Below are 21,992 nucleotides of genomic sequence, written 5' to 3'. Positions count from 1 at the left end.
ATTAACGGTTCGGTTCGTGAACCATTATAATGGTTCGGTTATTTTTGGTTCGGTTCGGTTCGGTTCGCGCGGTTCGGTTCGGTTCAGGGTTCTTTTTGCCCCCCCCTACTCCCGACCCATTTCTTAAAGAATGTCATGCATAGATATAACATTATCTTCAGAGATAGTTATGAGAGCTTTATCTTTCAACCTTTCTAACCCAACGGCCACTGAATTATCACTCTCATAATCTTTTAATAAAAGTTTCATGTAATCCACTTTCAAATTCAACCCATTGAAGAAACATGCAATATCTAAAAAATACTTTTGCTCTAAACGATCAAGATCATCATAACTGAGTCTCATTACATCATGAACTTCTTGAATTGGCAGTCTTTTAAGTTTGTCTAGCTGACTTTCCCATAGCTCTTTAGTTTTTCCACGAAGCATATGAGCCAAAACTTTAAGAACTAATGGAATTCCTTTTGTATAATTGACCACCCTCTTTGATACATCATCAAACTCAGTTTCAAGATGACTTTGTTTAAAGGCATTCAAATCGAAAAGTGCTAGTGCTTCACTGGAATCCAATAACCTAACCTCATATAGATCATTATCATCATCAACTTCATTAGCAATAAGTACCTGCTTATCCCTAGTTGTTACAATCATTCTACTATCTGATCGAAACCAATTAAGAGTCCCAAATAACTTTTCCAGCTGATTTGTATCTTTGACATCATCAAGTACGATAAGAACCTTCATGCGGCCAATCCGTCTCTCAATATCATTGGACAGCCTATTTGGTGTATCAATGTTCACATCTTCGGACAATAGTTTAGAAAATAGGTTTTTTTTTAAATATTCGATTCCATGTCTTGTTATCATTTCACTCACCTTTGCCAAGAAACAACAACCGTCATATTCGGAATAATTTCGGCTAAATATTTCTTCTGCAATAGTTGTCTTGCCAATACCTCCCATACCCCAAATTCCAATGACACAGACCTTTTTTGACTCTTTTTGTAACAATGAATCCAAATGTGAAATTGATTTGTCAATTCCAACAAGTCCTATTGAGTTTACTGGATGCTTACTCAAACTCATCAACACATGTCTGATGATTTCTTCAAGCAACTCAGCGTCATTCCTATACATCAAAGAGTGAATGATGAATGAAATTAGATGGATGTACCCAGAAGTCATAATATAGTGTCATTTTTATATATCATTTGCAAATTATAATATACTATCAAATTGTATTAATTGGGTCTAATTTAACCAATAAATTAAGTAAAACAGCAACCAATGCCTTGATTGATCTAATCCCTCTATGAAAAAGCTACAACATTTACTGGTATATATAGAAGTAAAGCTAATTAATCAATATGCAGGCATTCTTGTAAAACATATATAGAAAATAAAGGTTGTGTTTTTACTAATTAACCACCATGAAAATGTTGAAATGCATAATATATATGGGTGGAAAGAACTTACCGAAAACTTAATGATACAATTCCTGACAAATTAGCAGATATTTTCAAAGCACGTCTCCATATCTGCACCTCAGATGAGTTATGCCTTTTTTCAAGTTCAGAAAATGCACTTTCATAACTCTTCTTTTGGTGTCGTACATCAGTAGGTATTATATTCTTTATACAAATTTAAGTGAGATCTCAATAACATGAACAAAATATTGTAATTTAAAGTACTGATACGAAACATACTACTCTAATTAATGGTATCAAATTATTTTCACAATTCAATCTGATCTGCATTGCATTATCTGGCTATGCATAGCATAAAATTTATAAAAAACAAATATAATGGTTGCATTTTTTTTTTTTGACAAAAATATAATGGTTGCATGTAAGCAAGAAATGACTGAGCTTAAATGCTTTGGAAGGAACGATATTGACCAAGAGGCAAATATCACTTTATTAATAACAATAAATTAAAGTTAAAAAAAAATATTATAAATTTAAAATAAATTATATAAAAAATATAACACCTAACATGCAAGTAACTTAAACTATGAAAAAAATATTAAAATCAATACAATCTTCATTAAAAATAGTTGGGGTAGTGTTGATGAACGTTTATTATTTGAATCACATTAAAAATATATGATTCTGTTATAAGATTCAAAAAAGATATATCTTTTTAAATTCAAACATCTTTCGTATAATTAAAACTTATGCTACCTCTACATCTTATAATGAACGAAAATATAAGAAATAAAACTCTCGTTACATTTTTCGAATACAAGTAAACCACTTTTCTTAAAAAAAAAAAAATGAGCGGTTCTTAAAAAATATTTATTAATTATTACAAAAAAAGAGCAAATTAGTTTTTTTTTAATCAAATTTTTTGTCGTAGGAAATAAAAATAGAGAGAGTATAGAGGGGAACACAACATGGATTTGGTCCTAAAAAATGTTTAGCAGGAATTTATTAGGTCCCTCTCCATTTACATTGGATTCTCTAAAATAATTTCTCCTTTATCTCCATCAAGAAAAACAAGAGCCGAAAGAGAAAATGATAATGAATGAAAAATTATAGTGTATCTTCATCCACACACCATCCCTCTCTCCATTTTCTCTTTTTGAGTAAATTCATATTTTATATATCTCTATCTCTATTAATTTTTATATCTCATGTAAAACGGCAAATATGACACAATTTTTATATCTCATGTGTAAAACTGCAAGGATAACACAAGTGATGCACAATATTATATACAAGTGTTTTATACTTGAAAATTGAGTGATTATACTTAAGTGGTTAATAAACTCTATAAAAAGATGAATTGTTCGATAAAATATGAGAGTTCAATTAATAAATGGAATAATTATCGGTAGAATTAGACTTTAATCTCTTAACTTAATTTTATGTATCAGTTTGATCATTTATCTTTTTTTAATTTCAATTTTGTTCTTTCGGTCTATTTTCATATGAATTTTCAAGCTTCAAATCTAATATTCTTATGTAAACATAAATGAAGACCATAAATTTGAAGTTTGAAAATTCATATATAAATGAAACAGAATGACAAAATTGAAATTAAAAAAAGATAAAACACCAAATTGTTACCTGAAATTAAGTTAAGTGACTAAAATTATAACTATTTAACATTCAAACTTTATTTATCTTCTCGTTAAACTTTGATATACTATGATCCCCCTGCAGGCTCTTTTGTTGATTGTAGCATGATGATCATCATCATATAATAATTAAAAAAGATTCACAACAGGAGTACACAAACCAGCCATTTGGAGGATCCATGTTCGAATACACACATGTAGGTTTATCTATTTCAAATTAAAAATGTTATTTATCATATAACATACATGATACATGAAAGAGACGACACACATATGGTTGAATCCTTTTTATCAAAAGATACGGTTGAATCATTTCTTCATATATTAAAGTGTATGTTTGGTACAACGTTTGTAAAACGGGGTTTGATGAAAATCATGACAAAAAAATCATGTTAGCGTAGAAGTTAGTATTTAGAGCTTTTAAAAGTCACGGCAAAAACACATTGGAAAACATGCAAAAGTACTTTTGTGTGTTGCAAATGAGAAACCAAACACACACAAAGTTGAAAGTCTCTCCCAGTAAACATAGTTGATAGAACTACAGTATGTAAATGTTAGAGTTTAAACTTTTAATTCTTCACTTATTTACTTGATTTGATAGTATATAATGAGGTGGTTTCCTGGTTTTTACCCTATTAATATGTTTTACTAAATTTTTAATCACTAAAATACTTGATAAAAATAAGAAGTTGATAGTCAGTTTTCATAACCTTATTCTCTAGTATCTCATGACATGGTTTCCTAATTTTACACTATTAGTATGCCTTCTAACAAAAAAAATTATGTCTCAGGTATGATCTGTCCATAATTAGACAAACTATTTCTTCGTAGAACCATAAGGTGCAGCAAACTCTCCATTTAGAATTTTAGCATTGATCTTTAATTTTGATTTAAAGTTATATGAAATTTTAGAAAAAACCATTTTAAATGTTTGAGTTTGAGTAAGTATTTTAAAAAATTATTTTGTTCAAATAATCATTTTTATGATTGAAGTAAACATTTATTTTAGGGAAATGCTAGCAACACTCTCTTTTAGACACTCTCTCTAACACTCCCTCTTTTATTGGATAAAATCAATGTATGTCCTACCACTTTATGTGGGTTCCATTTCCAAAGTGTATGACCCACATTGATTTAACCCAATGAAAGAGTGAGTGTTAGAGAAAGTGTCCAAAAGATAGCGTTGCTAGCACTCCTCTTTATTTTAACTGTTTTTTTCTCTTAAAGATCGCTTTTAATTGAAAAAAAAATACAAACTCTATTTTTATAATTTCAAACAAAAACAAAATATCACCGCAAAAAAATATCATACTACTTTTTAAGAAATCTCTAAATATATTCCCTATTTCTTTTGACCAAATAGTCAAATGATAGTACTATTGTAAATTTACATAGAGTTAGAGTCTGAATCTAGTCAAATCACGTTTTCAAACTTAAAAATTTCAATATGTTTTAGCGAATGAGTTAGTAATTACAGACTGCTCCCTAATTTTATTTTATTTTTTGAAGATCCCTAAATTTTTTGACAAAATTGTTTAAAAAAATAAAATAAACACAACAATAAATAATTAATTTGTAAGTGAAAAAACAATTAATAGAACTTCTAAATTCTCTCCACTTTTCCTTTGAGTGAATAGCCAAATACCCCCCTGAAATTGTAAGGGGCGTCAATTACCCCCCTGTAGTTAACGAAATATCAATTACCCCCCTGAAATTGATAAACGTTAGTCAATTACCCCCCTCCGTTAATTTCCTCCATCCAACATGCTGATGTGGCAGTTAACTGCCCACGTGGCACTGCCACATGGTCAGAAAAGGCATGCCACGTCAGAGGGGAGTAATTGACTATAGGGGGGTAATTGACTATATTTTTTTTTTTTGAAAAAAATCTGATTTTCTTTTTTTTTTTTTTCTGGTTTCTTCATAATTTTTTTTGGCTATTCCCATTTTTGTGGAATAACAAATAGTACTATTTTTTGTGTAGACAAACTTTTGCAAATTTTTAATACTTCAATATCCTTGCAGCATTTTCCCATTATCCATGATTAGTTTTAACCTTGTGTTCAGTTTAAAAGCCACTGACTTGGCTAAGATTCACTTAAATAATGGAACCATAAAATCAGTTTAAAAAAATTAGTGTCTAAGCATGTGATTCAGAAATATTAATCATATCTAAAAGGTTTACCATTTACTCCTACTTTCTTTGAGTTCAATATCTCCGCTTAATGTTTCTATAAGTTATTCCAAACAATCTTACAAGTGCTTATGCTATAGCTAAGCTCAAATTAGCTAATATAAACAAGCCCTAACTCTACAGCAAATGACATGAATAGTGATTAAAGTCAAATACCTTTTCCTTTGCCTGTCTCATGTCTTCCATGTTTAGAGGCCTGAGAGCAATCACTTGATCATTTTTTTCTTCATCTCCAGCGTTGGAAACATCTTCTGATTTTTCAACTTCTGCCTCCTTTTTCTTCTTTTTCTGAAATAAGTGGTGGTTATTACTTAGCTTTACAGCACATGAACACTATACATTTGATGGAAATCATTTTAACAATCACATTATTATATGTAATAGTTTAGTATCTACCATTTCTTTTTCCTTCTCCTGTTGCATTAGCTCCTTAATGGGGCGATAGGCTGCAGTGGTGCACAAGTTCTGTTTACAGAAATTAATGTCAAGAGATCATTATCACGACAAACCAGAAGTAGGGAATATGAAAAAGAGAATGATCAATAAACTGAACCTTAAGGTCGCTTCCACTGTATCCTTCTGTCATAGTTGAAAGCTCTTTGAAGTCTATATCTTCGTGTTTTCCCTTAGCTAGAAGAGTTTTCAAGATCGTTTCCCTATTCTCAGCAGACGGAAGACCAACCATTATCCTGCTCAAAATTGCCATGAACACAAATGTCATCCACAGATTTCAAAAACGAGAGTTTGCATCATACCGTGAAATCAAACCATGCAATCACACGCCTGCAAGATGCTTGAAAATAATGGTAGAAAATTATGAAGAAACCAGAAAGAAAAAAAAAAATCATATTTTTGTTCAGAAAAAAAAAATATAGTCAATTACCCCCCTATAATCAATTACCCCCTATAGTCAATTACCCCCCTCTGACGTGGCATGCCTTTTCTGACCATGTGGCAGTGCCACGTGGGCAGTTAACTGCCACATCAGCATGTTGGATGGAGGAAATTAACGGAGGGGTGTAATTGACTAACGTTTATCAATTTCAGGGGGTAATTGATATTTCGTTAACTACAGGGGGTAATTGACGCCCCTTGCAATTTCAGGGGGGTATTTGGCTATTCACTCCTTTTCCTTTTCTTTTTCCTCTTTCCACTATTGGGTTCATCTGAACATGATTGACGCTATTGAATCATAGTAGGGTTTTAGAGTGAGACTTTTCACTGACTCATTCATTCAGCTTCTCTCACTCAACCAAACACAAAAGAACAAAAACATCATCATAGTTTGGTTCCTGGATCTTCTCCTTTCTCAACCATTGATTCCTCCAACATCATATGATCGGTAAAACTTGTCTCTTTTTCTTCTTTGCATTTTCTTGTTTTTTTATTTTTAAAAAAAATCATTTTTTTTTTCAAATGGGTATTCGAAAGTTGAGTTTTTTAAGATTAATTTTGTGTTTCTAGTAATTTATGTTAAGTAAGATTTGGTGGGTCATTTTCATTTATGGCATTGAATTTGTTCATTAGTGTTCATCTTGTGTTGGAAGCACTATAGCTTGATCCAATATGATTCACGTGTTTATCATATAAGTGCTTATGTATGAGTTGTTTCTATAACAAAAGATAAAATAAAGTCAAATTGTTTTCGTATAAGCATAAGCAATAAGTTGTTTTCGTAAGTTTTCCTGCAAAGCTTATGTCCATGTCATAAGCTCTCTCAACAAGTGCTTATATTGGTAACAAAGCTCAAATAAGTCGATCCTAATAGACCTTTCAACGTCTAATAATTTGTTCATATTAGTGATTGAAAAAAGTACTATTTGGATAAATGGCATAATTAAGCACTTCTAGCGTAAGTTGTTATAATGTAAGTGCTTATGTATAACTTGTTATCAAGTTGTTTTTCATAGAAAGTATAAGTTGTTTTCATAAGCGATATTGGAAAACTTATGGATGTGTCATACGCTATTCCATAAACTCCAAAATAGTCTCACAACTCGCAAGTACGTACACTAGTAGATAAGCTAAAATAAGTCAATTCAAACAGACCTTTTAAAGTCTAATAATTGCTTCATATTAGTCATTGAAAAGAGTAACTGATAGCATCTTGTTGGAGCTTAATTTCGTTTATTGGACCGTGCTAGCTGTTAGTTTAAATCATTGGAAAGTTATCTTGCTTTGACTAAAAGACTTTCACGAATCTCGAGTGGATGGTGTAGAAGTTAGCCTTTTGAATTTGTTAATCTTTTGTTTATGAAGTTCTGATTATTTTTCAGGTTATATATGGCTAAACCAATTTCTTATGGTAGCAGAACTAGAAGCTTTGTGCAGATCTTTATAGTAGTTGGTCTATGTTGTTTCTTCTACATATTAGGTGCGTGGCAGAGAACTGGTTTTGGAAAGGGAGATCTTTTACAATTGGAGGTTACTAAGAAAGGTGCTGGGTGTGATATTGTTCCAAATTTAAGCTTTGATTCTCACCATGGTGGAGAAGTTAGCAAAATTGATGAGGTTGATTCAAAACCTAAGGTATTTAAGCCTTGCAAGGCTCGATATATCGATTACACACCCTGCCATGATCAACGGCGTGCCATGACATTTTCTAGACAAAATATGATTTATCGAGAGAGGCATTGCCCTCGTGAAGAAGAGAAGTTACATTGTTTGATACCAGCACCGAAAGGGTATGTTACTCCATTTCCATGGCCAAAGAGCCGTGATTATGTTCCATATGCGAACGCACCCTACAAGAGTCTTACAGTTGAGAAGGCTATTCAGAACTGGATCCAATATGAGGGAAATGTGTTCAGATTCCCCGGTGGTGGAACCCAATTCCCTCAAGGGGCTGACAAATATATTGATCAAATTGCTTCTGTGATACCGATAGAGAATGGAACAGTCAGGACAGCACTGGACACTGGTTGTGGGGTACGTTTGTCATTGTGAATTCCTTGGGGCTTGTATCGTATTCTTTTGTCATTTTTGTTCATGTTAATTTGATTAGAAGTATAGTTAGTTCAGGGTTGTCAAATAGTAGCTATGGTGCTATAGCATAGCAGTATTTGAACAAATCGCTATTGCTATGTAATACGCTATTTAGTACAAAGTGTTGTCAAATAGAGGCACTATAGCACTGTAGTGGAATTTGAACAAACAAATATTTTCCATAATCCGCGACTAACATCACTGAGTTAGTTTGTTTTAGCTAGGTATCTGTAATGTGTAAGGTTGTTTTGCACAGGTTGCCAGTTGGGGTGCATATCTTTGGAGCAGAAATGTTATCACTATGTCATTTGCACCTAGGGACTCACATGAAGCACAAGTACAATTTGCACTTGAAAGGGGTGTACCTGCCGTCATTGGTGTCCTAGGAACCATAAAATTGCCTTATCCATCTGGAGCCTTTGATATGGCACATTGTTCTCGTTGCTTAATTCCTTGGGGATCAAATGGTGAGAAATTTACATTAAGAACTATAATTTTTTTTCTGAAGTACTTCGAGTAAATAACGAAAGTGCATCTTGGGTTGTTATTGGCAGATGGGATTTATATGATGGAAGTTGACCGAGTTCTAAGACCTGGCGGTTATTGGGTGCTTTCGGGACCTCCAATCCATTGGAAGGCTAATTACAAAGCCTGGCAAAGACCTAAGGAGGATCTTGAGGAAGAACAAAGAAAGATTGAAGAGGTTGCTAAGCTCCTTTGCTGGGAGAAGAAGACCGAGAAGAATGAAATTGCTGTCTGGCAGAAAACTATTGATTCTGAAACATGTCGAAGTAGACAAGAAGATTCTGGTGCGAAGTTCTGTGAATCAACAGATGCTGATGATGTTTGGTATGTGCTTTCTTTCAGTGTTAAACATTTTATGTATTTTAGCATCCATTGTTGATATTCCATTCATTTAGTTCTACTAACAAACTAGATCATTCGAGCATGCATAAATATAAGAAAAAAGTTGTGTACAAAAATCTTGTACTGAGTTGGAATGGATTTGTTTTGTCGTTGCAGGTATAAGAAAATGGAAGCCTGTGTTACTCCTAATCGTAAAGTCCACGGAGATCTTAAGCCTTTTCCACAGAGACTATATGCAGTTCCTCCTAAAGTTGCCAGTGGTTCTGTTCCCGGGGTTTCAGCTGAGACATACCAGGATGATAACGAAAAGTGGAAAAAACATGTAAATGCTTACAAGAAAATAAATAAGCTCCTGGACTCTGGAAGGTATCGCAATATCATGGATATGAATGCTGGCTTGGGTAGTTTTGCTGCTGCTATTCAATCTCCTAAGTTATGGGTCATGAATGTTGTGCCTACTATAGCTGAGAAACATACACTCGGTGTCATTTATCAGCGAGGACTCATAGGCATTTATCATGATTGGTATAGTTTTCTAACTTCTTCCTTCTATTTTATTCAGAGTGTTTTGATTTTATGTTTGAAAATGCTTAATCTTGTACTATTATTGTTTTGAGAAATGATACTTTGACATCAAAATTTGATTTCAAATACAGTGTTCTTTGCATTTATGTGTATCTATGAAATGTGTGTAAATTGTAGAACATTAAAAGTAAGAGAAAGAGAGATAGAGATAAACATATACGGTGTCACATACAGTGTCTGTATTTAAATAACACAACTCAATTCTTTTTCTCCTTGATGTATTGCATGAAAACGTAGACTCTATCTTGTATTGTTAGCACAACTTTCTGTGATCGGGTTGCCCTTTTCTCACATGTTTTTCCTTATTTATTTATTTATGCCTTTATGATCCAGGTGTGAAGCTTTTTCCACATATCCAAGGACGTACGACCTCATTCATAGCAATGGGCTCTTTAGTCTGTACAAGGACAAGTGAGTATTCCTTTAATTATATGGTTATTCAATTCTTAATCAATAGTTTAGCCTTTGCATAGAATGCATTATAAGTTGTATAGGTGGTATGAAAATGATATCAAGATAATGATTATCAATGATAGAACCACTTAGTTTTAGTTCTCTCTTTCCCCTTTGCCAGTTGTGTTCATTCTTGTGTCTCAAAATCCTGTATCTAATCATCAAATGCAGATGTAACATAGATGATATTCTTCTGGAGATGGACCGGATTTTACGACCTGAAGGTGCTGTGATATTCCGTGATGAAGTTGATGTCTTAATCAAGGTAAAGAAAATTGTTGGAGGTATGAGATGGGATACTAAACTGGTTGACCATGAGGACGGTCCACTTGTTCCTGAAAAGATACTAATTGCTGTCAAGCAGTATTGGGTTGCTGATACAAATGCCACGTCAACACAATAACCACTCAGAGACAAATTGGAAGACGTGGCCATAGGTTGCTGGTGCCTTTCTCTATACAATCCTTATAGAGTTCATATGGTTTTGTAATATGAGACAAGAAGGGCTGATCTACATAGCACCAACATTTCAGATTGAAAATGTGTCTGATGTCCGACACTGTAGTTATATTCAATCACTTCTATTTTAGCAAACAACTACTGGTGTCTACGTGTCGTGTTGTGTCCAGTGTCAGTGTCAATGCTTCATAGGGGCTGATAAGTTATGTTTAATTGTACCTTAGCTTGAGCCTTGAGGTTTATGCTATTAGGCATTTTTTTCCTCAGAATTTAGTTATCTTGTTATAAGATGTTATACTTCAGAATTCAAGCAAACACAGGCTTCTTATTGAATAGTTTTTTGTTTTTTCTCTCATTTTCTCTCTATATTAAGTCAATGTCTCTCTACTTTGCATTGTACTGGATGATAACCTGTCCATGTTTTGTAATCTTACAATAGTGTATTATGATAATACATCTTCCTGACTATGATTCCCTCATTGCTTGCTAGTGAGGCTAAAATTGAATTGCTCTATGATTTTGTAAGAAAGGTTGCAGGATTAAAATGATATGATTAAATTGATTGGATTAAGTTTGAGTTTGAAGCAATATGTTCGTATGTTTTTAAACATTTGAAAAGAAAGTTGTCTCCAGAGGCTGTTGATGTTCTAAAAAGGGATTAAAGGATTGTGCATACCAATGTTATATCTCATAGGTCTACCGTCTATGAATGTTGTGTTTAAGAGGATGGATTTTGTCTTCCAAAAATGGTTAATGCGTAGTTTGCATTGTGAATATCATATTATCATAGTAAAGAAAATTTGCATAAAATTATACTTTTTTCAACCTACTGCAAAAACATCAATTTTTTTTTTTTTTTTTACTGATTTTAAGCTTTAACTCATGTTTGCTCAAAAGTCAAAAGCAACTTTGGATATGACATGTGTTTGCAAGCTTTTGTCATGTTTGGATTAACGTTTGCAAATGTTGATTGAATTTCATTTTAGTAGATGTGTCGGAGTAAGTGGCAATTAAATATGATTTTAAATTTGTCGATTTGTTTAGTTAAAATTCAAGATTTTATTTTTGTATAAACTTTTTTATGGTTAGAAGCACATTTGACGTAAAATTTGGTGTGATCTCTTCAATCTGAAAATTAAATCTCTTTATATGAGACCCACTCTTAAATTAATAACTTACATACGTTTAACTAAGACAAATAATATTAATCTTTCCTAAATAATATAATTTTCAAGTAAGTACAGCTATAACTTTAACCAAACAATTGGACAGAAGTGCTCCTCCAAAGAACGAATTCTTCAAAAGAGCTTGAGTTCGATTATTAGATACAATAATTCTTGGTCATATTTTACTTACCTTTTGACCGAACTCCAGACTACTATGATACATTTTTCTTAAAAATTGGAGAGTTAAAAAAAAAGTATTATTTTTAGGGGAACAAAAATAAGTATTGTTATAATTTGTCAATATTCCTTTTATTTTCTACTAGTACTAGTACTAATAGGCATCTTGACAAGAGACAAACACCATTACCGATTAGCTATTGATTTAATTTTCCAGAGATTGATCGAACAATTGCCGGGGGGGTCTGGTTGTTATAATTGACATGAGACAAATGTTTTCTATGCAATAGCTGTAGTAGAGAACAGTATATCCATGTTCCATAATTTCAAGAGACCGTGCATTTCTTTAACCAATTTTACTTAACATAATATTATTTGCTTATCTAGTATTCCTTGATGTAATGTGATAAGGAAAATTCTAATTATTACTCCATCTTAAATTATAAATCGTTTTAAAAAAAAAATTTGTCCTATAATATCTTCTCCCCAAGGGAAAAGAGAATGAAGCTTCTACTGAACAATTTTGATTAAACACAAACTTTCATCTATGTAGAGAATTAATGAATATTTTGCTATTACCTTCTCTTCTTTCAATTTTTTTTCTTCATCTTATCAATGAAAAATAATATTGTAAAATAACTCATAATTTTTCTTATATAAAATTAGTTACATTTTTTAAATTGTATGAAATTTTTAAAAATGGCTTACAATTTGGAATGAATGTAGTATATAAAATTAGTTACATTTTCTAATTTGTATGAAATTTTTAATAGCTTACAATTTGGAATGAATGTAGTATATTACTGAAAGGGCAACCAGTCGATAAATGTGTGAGACGCCGTCACTATAATCTCTAAATGTATCGAAATTGCAAACACATTTTTAATGTCTCTTTTGTTGGTAATTTATAAAACATGACACATATGTACGTATACATGAACCGATGTGACAGCGAGTTACGGACCAAAATTATGGTTTACCATTATTTAAGGCAGCTTTGACAGGTGACAAACCATTACGGTGTTTCAATTATCTATTGATTTTGTTTTAGAAATTGATCCAATCATAAATTGCCGGGGGGGTCTAGTTGTTATAATTGACATGAGACAAATCCGTAGCCTGTAGTGGATGATAATATATCATTGTTCCACAATTTCAAGAGAAGGTACATATCATTTGTATGACAGATTTTACTCTGACAGTACAAAATCTTCCACTTACACATAATATTCTTGCTTCTCTAACATTTGTAGCTATTTTCTACAATTCTACCTATGGCATAGGAATGATATAGCCATTTAGGAAGCTATAGCTGCCAGAAAAATGTCAAATATAGAAGTTGAAGAATAAAACAAGTGGTGTCAGAGAAACAGTAAGTGTAATGGAAATATATACGGCTAGCCACGTTCACATACATGAGAAGTATTTTCATTACACATATTTACACGTACATATTACTTGGTCACGGGGTGATCAAGGGAAGCCAACCTCCCATGATGCATGGTTTTGGACAGTGTTGGTAAGCAGTCAATTCTAGAGATGAGAGAGTACATTGCTGCTGAGAGTCCAAGACAATCTAGGCTAGTCACCGTGGGGGTCTGCTTCATTGCATGCACTCATTGCCACACAATTGTTGTAGTCACTAGCTAGCAAGGTTGGTGTGAAATTAATGAAATGGAATGGAAAATTCATTAACGTAAGTGTGTGTGAGTGGTTGCATTGAAATGGTGGACACAACATATGCATTAGATTAATAGGTGTTAGAAAATTTAAGGGTGAGTGAGTGGTTAGTCTCCCTCGAGAGTTTGATCGCTGAAAACTAACATAATCAGCAACTTACTAATGTTTGTGTTAACAATATAGGTAATCAGAGAGAAAAACAAAGAGACCAACAAAAACAGCTTGGGTTTCATAGAATATAATAGTTTGACATTACAAAAAGTTACAATATAATAAAACCTAACGGACTGCTAAATTAGTAATATAAAGGTCCAATAACTTAAGCTCAAAACTTTATTATCTAACACCTACCATCAAACTCATGATGCATCAACAAGAAGCATCGTGAGTTTGTCAAACAAAAATTTGTAATAATATAGATAATTAGAGAGAATAACAAAGACACTAACAAAAATGGCTAGGGTTTTATAGAATATAATAGCTTGACATTTCAAAAGGTTACAAAAGAATATATATAAAACTTTGATGTCTTGATTTATTATGAGTGTTGGTTATTGATCCGTTGTTGATTGTAATGCTCTCTAGACTCCCCAACAATATGCCAATAAATAATAAAAGGGATTTCACATATTGATTAAGTGATTAAGGAGACAACAAGAGTTTAGTACGAAAACAATGATTACTTTAAATATAAATAGATCATGAAATGTTTAGCTAGTCGTTGCTTTATTGTTTGGCTGTCTATTTTCATCAATGTATTGGTATTAAACCTATGGTATAGAATTAGCGATGGTACACTTACAAGACAGTCGAAAAATGAGGAAAGAAAAGGAGTATCAATCATTAAGGATAAACAATGAGACAAAGACAAAGATAGAAATGAAAGCGTTTTTGTTAGCCATACTTTTAATTTTGGGCTGTTATTCCTGTTATTGTATTGATATTAAATCTATGGTTATACTAGGCAAGATTATATAGGTGGATTTCGAACGACGGATGGTGTTGCTAAAATGCAGCGGAGAACGAGGGTGTGAGCTCTCTGGCGGCGATATACTTATAAGCACTCGGACGTTCAAGTTAATGCGATGTTGAGGTGGGTATGAGGTAGTAGTATGATGCATTCATTCCTCCTTAATTAGTGAAGAAGGTTCTTAGATAGTGTAGCTCTTCAATAGAATAGGATAGAAGTTCAATTAGGACGTTGAGCACCCACGTGATTTCCGCCCTGATGAGCGGGAATCAACGTTTGATCTCCATCATAGGATGATAGTCTTTGTAGAGGTGGTACGTGTGTTGTGTTGGAACTTGGGAGAGGAGGTCTTGGTCAGATTGGCCTTGGGCCATTTTGAAACGTGTAGTACTAGGGTGGCATAGAATTGGTGATAGTGGTGACATTAGTCAACCACAATGTTAAAAGTGACTTTAATGATTGTGACATTGTGATTGGTCAATATCACCAATGTCACCAAATCTTATGTCATCCAAGTGCTACCCTTCTGAAACAATATCAAGTAAAAGAAAAAGATAATTTAACATGAGTCTCATATGTAAGAAATTTTACCGCAGTGTGGTAGAAATATAGAAGTCAATTTGACTATAGTACTCCCTCCGTCTCACAATATTAGTCGTCTAAGGTTTGTGCACGATTATTAAGAAAATGATTAATTGTGTTGATTTCAATAGTAAAATTAGTAGCATTTACTAAAACATCCTTATTAATTGTAGTTAGTGGAATAGTTAAGTTGGATTAAATTCAATAAATAAAGGTATAATAGTGGGAAAAAAATGCTACATTAGTATTGTAAAGTGACAATTATTTTGAGAAAAAGAAAAAATGCTAAAGATACAGTAATTGTGAGACGGAGGGAGTAGTTTTTAAGCAACTTTGTTACAAGACATCTCATCGATCCTCGTAGAAAAAATTTGACGTGTCATTTTCTAAAGGCCTTTCACCTTGGCATAAATTTTGAAAAAAACAAAAAACGATAGTAGAAATAGTAAATACAAAATGGACATAAATGTCGACCGATATTCTTATTGCATTTCGTAAATATATGGCAACATCTTTGATTACTTTCATTACCTTCCTAGAAAGAAAAGGATTTATTTTGATAGAAAATTCAAATTAAAATGCAAAGTGATCACCAAAACCATTAACCCTTTGGTTCTCCCTTCTAACTCTTGTGATTCATTTCTTTTTATATCTTATGAATGAATCATGAAATTTTAGAGAAGAAGATCAAAATGATCAGCAAAGAAGCAAACGTAAGACCATTTTTTAGGGAGATCCTCAAAGTGACCGAATGACAATTAACTAACAATTGTGTAAGTGAATTAGACACCACACTTTAACTCAATACTTTAAAGAACATCAAGTTTATGAGTCTTTCACCTAGGGTCGTTCCTACGAATCCGGATGCTCGGTTCTGTAAGTGAAAAGAGACCTGTAATAAAATTAAAATGTACTTTTTTTTAAAAGAACAATGTTCTATTTAAATTTTGTAAAAGATAAATACAAAGTGTTGTATATATGCGGTACACCCAAAGGTAAAAATCAACCTCAAACCACCCTCCCAAAAACACACCCACCTAACACTTAGTAGTATTACTGGACTATAATTTTTTTTTTTTAGGCTCATATCTTGGAGTGGCCCAGTTTCATTGTGCGGTTTGCACACCCCAAGATCCGTCCCTGCTTTCACCTATAACTTGTTCAACCTCCACTTTTTGAACAATGTGAAATTTCAAAGTCACACTTACTACACAACATTAATCGTATGTTTTGATATTAACCCTTTAACGATCACACATTTCTTCCCTATATTGTTGATCTCTAATGAATCAGAATATGCATACTGTACCACTTCAAGTAATGTATGGTCAATGTCGGTTAAATTACTTGAATAAACGCCAAGAAAGCCACTATAACATGGGGTCCTTAGACCTATTTAATTTCTACCAGTTATCTTGTGTTTGCTTAAAAGTGTGGTGTATAATACTAGTATTTGTCAATTTTTAATGTCTGGTTTTGGATTTATATGAAATATGATAGGTTAATTAATGCCACGGGTAATAAATAATTTAATTTTCTTGGTGTGTGATCAGTACTATCAATTTTGTGTGGTCAGAAGGATCTCTCTGAATGAATCAAGTAGACAAACTAGTTGGTTACTCTCTATGTCAGGAATGGTTTTTGTGGTTTTGGCATTGCAACCTTGTTAATATTCCAGAATGTACTCGAGGAATTGGTATATGTCAATGCATCATTCTTGATCAGTGTCGACTATAATGAATAATTAATTATATCATCTACAATACATAGTGATTGTAATGATTGTAAGTGGTGCACATGGCATAATTTTGGTATTGAGCTAAACTCGATCCAAAATAGTTCATGAGTGTCTATCTTAAATTTGGAGTAATGATATTGTAATACACAAACTTAAGATTAAATTTCAATAAAGATGGTTTAAAACAGCTCAAATATATGGTTAATTATGTCTAGCGGTGATTAATGAATGAGTATTGCTATACATCCCGATGAAAATTATCCCGAGCTGATCACGAAGAGGTGCTGTCCAATTAAGTTGCTCCTTGGCCGGAATTCAAGGGAGGGTGTGGTTATAATTTAGGAATCATGCATAAATTTTATTCTCGATGTTATCGGGATAATATATGTCGGGAAGTTTAGCATTTTTCTTAATGAATATAATAAGGTATTGCAATTCATTAATCATTTACCGAATAATTAACTACGATTTTTAAATGTATATTCGATCACAAATTATGGTTTATCAATATCATGTATATTTCTACTAAATATATGAAAAGATTCTTTTTTCATGTTCACTCAATAAATTTTATATTTGGATCACAAATTATTTTTCAATGAACCTAAAAAAAGATTCTCCTTTTATATTTAGGACCGGAGGGAGTATGTTTGAACACTTGAAAAGTCATGTATATTTGATTTTTAATAACTATTTTATTTGTTGTCCAATTCTAATATCAAATTTGTGTATTAAAATAACACAACTATAGATTTGTTGGATCATCTGCTATCTATCCACCAAAATCATACTCTCCATGTCGAGTCTTAGACGTGAGAGTGCGTATTAAGAGTCTTGCATTTAACAATTATAATAGTTAGTTTTGCAGGATTGAGTTAGATTTCATGAAAATTCTAAAAATTCTTTTTCAAAAAAAAAAAATAGCAAAACAACTGCATTAAATGCAATGACCATTTAGTTCCTACATGTCTCTTCATGTCTGTCACAATAAAATCTCACTAGCACGTTTGGTTCTATTCCATTTGAATTATTGGAAGATGCATTAAAGTACAATGGACTATTCACTAGGGAAGGGGTTAGATCCAACTGTGAAAAGGGAAAAAGACAATACTTTTAAAAAAAGATGTGACTACATATTATACAATCAAGTAGATTAGAACATGTTCCTCTCTAGTAGTTATCATCCTTCCTCCTGGAAGGGGACAAATCATAGGTTTTTCCAATATAAGATAGAATAAAACCACTATTAATATAATAAGCACATAAACTTTGTCTATTAAACATGTGATTAGGTAGACTTTTAATATTATAAATTGGATTAGTCAGAATCAAAAGAAGTTTATGCGGTTAATGAAAGTTGATTCAGTTAGTATGACTTAGATTCGGTTAGAATTCAACTCATATTTTAATATGTCTTGGATTTGAATCCTAATGTCATATAAAGACTATTGGTAGATAATATATAAAAACATCTATAAATATTTTATGAGTTTTAGGTTTTCTCTGACCCCGGTGAACCTTAGATATCAACTGAGCATTAGGTTTTCTCTGATTATGGTGAACCTTGGATATCAACTTCGAATTTCCTTTGTAAACATTATTGGTGAAGTGTCAATTAAGCTACAAGCATATGGTCCTACTTACTTGACATTTTGCAGCTTCCATTAGCCTACTTATACAGCTACTCTTAAATATGCTACTCATTTAAAATCCTCTATTGCATCTACTTCCTTTCTTTTCTATCTAGCTTTAGTCTTTTCCTTCATATAATTGTGTTTTCCTTTAAGAACCTTTCCAATTCATCCGACCCTTTTGCACTCCAAAAAGTTCTCGTAATATTACTACTTTTACTTCATTTCTCAAAGTGTTATAGCATCTTTGTCTTTACCACTTTTCTTTAATTCTCTCCTTTTATACTATCTTTGTACTTGTTTTTCCTTGGTTAAATCCTTATAACCATGGTTATCTCAGCAACCACTTTCACCTCTCAGAATAACAACAATAACCTCCGTGGTGGTTCTTTCTCTTCATACTTGAACAACAAGGAAGTAAAGGATCCTTTTGCTGATTCAATCCACCCCTTTATCAGCAACAGAAAGGAACCTCTTCACCTTGGAGTAAAGAAAGAAGAAGATGGAGAAATTGGAGTATTTGATGCTGAAAAATACTTCAATGGAGTTGAAATAGAAACTCCAAGACTTGCTACCTTAGATGCCAATAAACTCAAGTACTTGAAAGACCAACAAGAGAATAGAAAGTGCAAAGTTCAATATGGAACTCCAAGTGTTGGCTCAGAATCAAGCTTGAATAGCCAAAGTGCACTTTTACAAACTGCTTTGAAAAATTCTTCTTCAAGTAATAGTAGAAAAAACCAAGTTCATAGAAAGAGTCTTCTTGCTACTCTTGGTTGCAAATGTTCTTGTTATGATAAGAATTCTGTTGATGTAAGTGATCATGCAGGTGAAATCAGCTTCAACAAAAGTGCAGTTCAAGGAAAAACAACCTCAGAAAAACTCTTCAAACATGATCAAGATGCTTCTGATCATTCAATAAAGAATAAGAAAACCGAGACGCGAGCGAAACTCTTGATGAACAAAGAAAAGATTTCTACTTACAAAATGCAACTTCAACAAGTAGAGAATCCAAGGAAAGCATTGGAAGTGTTTGGTTCACCAATATTAGATGAAAGATGCAAGTCAATAAGCTTTGATATGAGGCTAAAAATACCATCTTGGGAAGCTGCTTCCAAACTTGAAGAAGAAGAAATTGATTTTTCTACAAATTGTGATGAAAACAACTATGATAATGATGGTGATGATGATGTTGGAAGTGATGCAAGTTCAGATTTATTTGAGATTGAAAGCTTCACTGGTAATAAAACCAACTCATTTTTATCAAGAACAACAACATCACATGTTGCTTCTGGTTGCACTAGTCCAAATTTTTATGCACCAAGTGAAGCAAGCATTGAATGGAGTGTGGTAACTGCAAGTGCAGTTGATTATTCAGCTGTTTCAGATCATGAAGATCAAGGTTCAGTAGTAACTATAAGGAGTCCAATAAGAACATCGTTTAATTCATCGAATGGTAAACACAAAATCAATAAAGAGATGCCGAAGCGGCGTCATGGAAAATTGTTGGGTTGTAATAGTCAGAAAGCTGTTGGTGTTGCTGGTGATGCTTTCACAACAAATGAGAAACATGGTACAAATCCAAAAATGTTGCCTCAGATGACAAGGTTTAAGGTGGAAAGTTTTGGTGCAAGAAATGAACCACTTGGTTATGGAAAACCTCCTCTTAGGAGATCAAATTCACCACATGGTGCACAACTTTTGTATATTTAGATTTTAGATAGTATTTTTAATTAATACAAGTGTATCTTTCTTTGTAGTTGGAATTTGGTTCAATTATGCGTACCTTGCAAATTTACTTGGTGTAATGCAGTTGTTTATGAATTTTAGCTACTATGTTTTCAGAATAATGTGTAGAAGAAATAGATGAGAGATAAAATACTCTTTGTTTTCATTTTTTTTTTCCTTCATATTTTTTGGTATGTTTCCTCTTTTTAGTCAAATCGGACACTGGGGAGACCTTTGGGTTATGGTTCAATTATTTTAACGGAAATGCTTATTATCGCGTGAATCTTTATAGCGAACACTTTACGAAGGATGGTAATTGTCCGTCAACCCATAACTCCCCATGTATTCCATATTAAAAAACAGGAAATGTATAAGGCTCTCTTTTATTAGGCATTAAACACGTATGCATCTTGAAATTTCCTGAAGGTAGCGTTCACTATATATAGCAGTGCTGTTATTTTCAATCGTTTAAAGAGGAAAAGAAATGTGATCGAACTGCTCAAATATCGAATCAAAGACAATGTCAGTTCACAATTCAACCAATTAAATTGTTTGGTTCAATTTTTAAACATATACCTTTTTTTTTATATTTGTATGAGGAACAAGAAAAAAAAATTGTGTTTTCACATACAAATTAATGAAACAGCAAACAATTTGAAATAGAGAGCAATTTAATTGATAATTAAAAGTACAAATGGAAAACGGTTTGGACTAGCTTTTTGAGTAGCTTATCAACTATAATAAGTATCTAGTTTCTAATAAGTTTACGGTTTAAATAAGTTTTTTTTATGTCTCTAAAATATTATCAAATTTCATTTTTTGTCCCCAAAAAAGTGGCATGTTTTCGTTGCTACATAATATTCAAAATTGTTTAATTATCCTTCATTTCTTAATTAAACTTTTGAATAGTTTTTTGGCATGGTTAGAAAATTACGAAAAGTTTATGTACAAAAATTAGAATTTTTTAAAATGGGGGATGAATCAAATATGACTTTTTTCAATTTCAAAAGTTTTTCTGAACAAGTTCAATTTCAAAAGTTGAAGATAAAGATAACGAAAATCCCGACTTAGAAATTAAATTTTGAGCTTCTTTTATTTGGAGGAACAATTTATAATGTTTCAAGCATGTCAACAATTCAAAAATACCCAGTGACTTAACAACAAGAACTAAAACAGCTTGTAGAAGAATTTTGTACAATCGAAAATGTGGGACTTTATTCATAGAGACGAAAAATAAAACTTGATAATTTTTTATGGACGAAAAACTTAAATAACCCTAAATATATCCATTCTTTTTTCAATATATTTGAGAAGGAAAAAGTTGACTTCAATTATGTAGAAAAAAATTACATAGTCATTGTCAACATAACTCAGTTGGTAGAAATATTGAAATATACAAGGTTGAATTCGAACTCGGATTCATTCACCTTTAAGGGTAAAAAAAAAAAAACTTAACCACATGACTAAACTACTTAAAAAAATAAAAATAAATAAAGCAAATACATAGATAGATAACTCATAATTATTACTATGTCATTTTCAACTTTTCTTTCTAAATTGCATGTGAAAAATATTCAAACCGACTATTAATCTATGCTTAAAATAAAGATGAAAAGTCTTGCTGAACGGTGCCTTAACGACACAAGATAAATTTTCATATGTTAAGTGTGATGAGTCAATGTGACTGAATCAAAC

The 21,992-nt window shown here is 32.3% G+C and overlaps 3 protein-coding genes and 1 pseudogene across 4 annotated transcripts; 2 read left to right on the top strand and 2 right to left on the bottom strand.

The window, feature by feature from the left end:
• Window positions 1-105: 105 nt before the first annotated feature.
• On the bottom strand, window positions 106-2,574 carry LOC146921486 (disease resistance protein Roq1-like; annotated as a pseudogene). The gene is made up of 3 exons (XR_015011119.1): window positions 2,560-2,574; window positions 1,477-1,631; window positions 106-1,129 (listed from the first exon to the last, which is right to left on the bottom strand). The product of XR_015011119.1 is annotated as a disease resistance protein Roq1-like (transcript).
• Window positions 2,575-5,348: 2,774 nt separating this feature from the next.
• On the bottom strand, window positions 5,349-6,155 carry LOC146921485 (calmodulin-interacting protein 111-like). The gene is made up of 3 exons (XM_085710778.1): window positions 5,830-6,155; window positions 5,673-5,741; window positions 5,349-5,564 (listed from the first exon to the last, which is right to left on the bottom strand). The coding sequence occupies exons 1-3, from the start codon at window positions 5,995-5,997 to the stop codon at window positions 5,394-5,396; spliced, it is 408 nt and encodes a 135-aa protein (XP_085566904.1). The 5' UTR covers window positions 5,998-6,155; the 3' UTR covers window positions 5,349-5,393.
• Window positions 6,156-6,440: 285 nt separating this feature from the next.
• Window positions 6,441-11,104, top strand: LOC146921484 (putative methyltransferase PMT2). Its single transcript, XM_085714880.1, has 7 exons — window positions 6,441-6,618; window positions 7,553-8,204; window positions 8,518-8,728; window positions 8,816-9,110; window positions 9,285-9,653; window positions 10,047-10,124; window positions 10,338-11,104. Exons 2-7 carry the CDS (start codon window positions 7,560-7,562, stop codon window positions 10,567-10,569), a joined length of 1,830 nt encoding a protein of 609 aa, XP_085571006.1. The 5' UTR covers window positions 6,441-6,618; window positions 7,553-7,559; the 3' UTR covers window positions 10,570-11,104.
• A 7,532-nt stretch (window positions 11,105-18,636) lies between these two features.
• LOC146921483 (protein PHYTOCHROME KINASE SUBSTRATE 1-like) lies at window positions 18,637-20,463 on the top strand. The gene has a single exon (XM_085714879.1). The coding sequence runs from the start codon at window positions 18,897-18,899 to the stop codon at window positions 20,280-20,282; it is 1,386 nt and encodes a 461-aa protein (XP_085571005.1). The 5' UTR covers window positions 18,637-18,896; the 3' UTR covers window positions 20,283-20,463.
• Window positions 20,464-21,992: the final 1,529 nt, after the last annotated feature.

This window comes from Medicago sativa, chromosome 5 (genome assembly GCF_051527215.1).
Source record: "Medicago sativa cultivar Bolivia chromosome 5, Bolivia_mono, whole genome shotgun sequence".
Lineage (NCBI taxonomy): Eukaryota > Viridiplantae > Streptophyta > Magnoliopsida > Fabales > Fabaceae > Medicago > Medicago sativa.
Note: the sequence above shows the minus strand (reverse complement) of the source record. Positions and strands in the feature narration are given on the sequence as shown.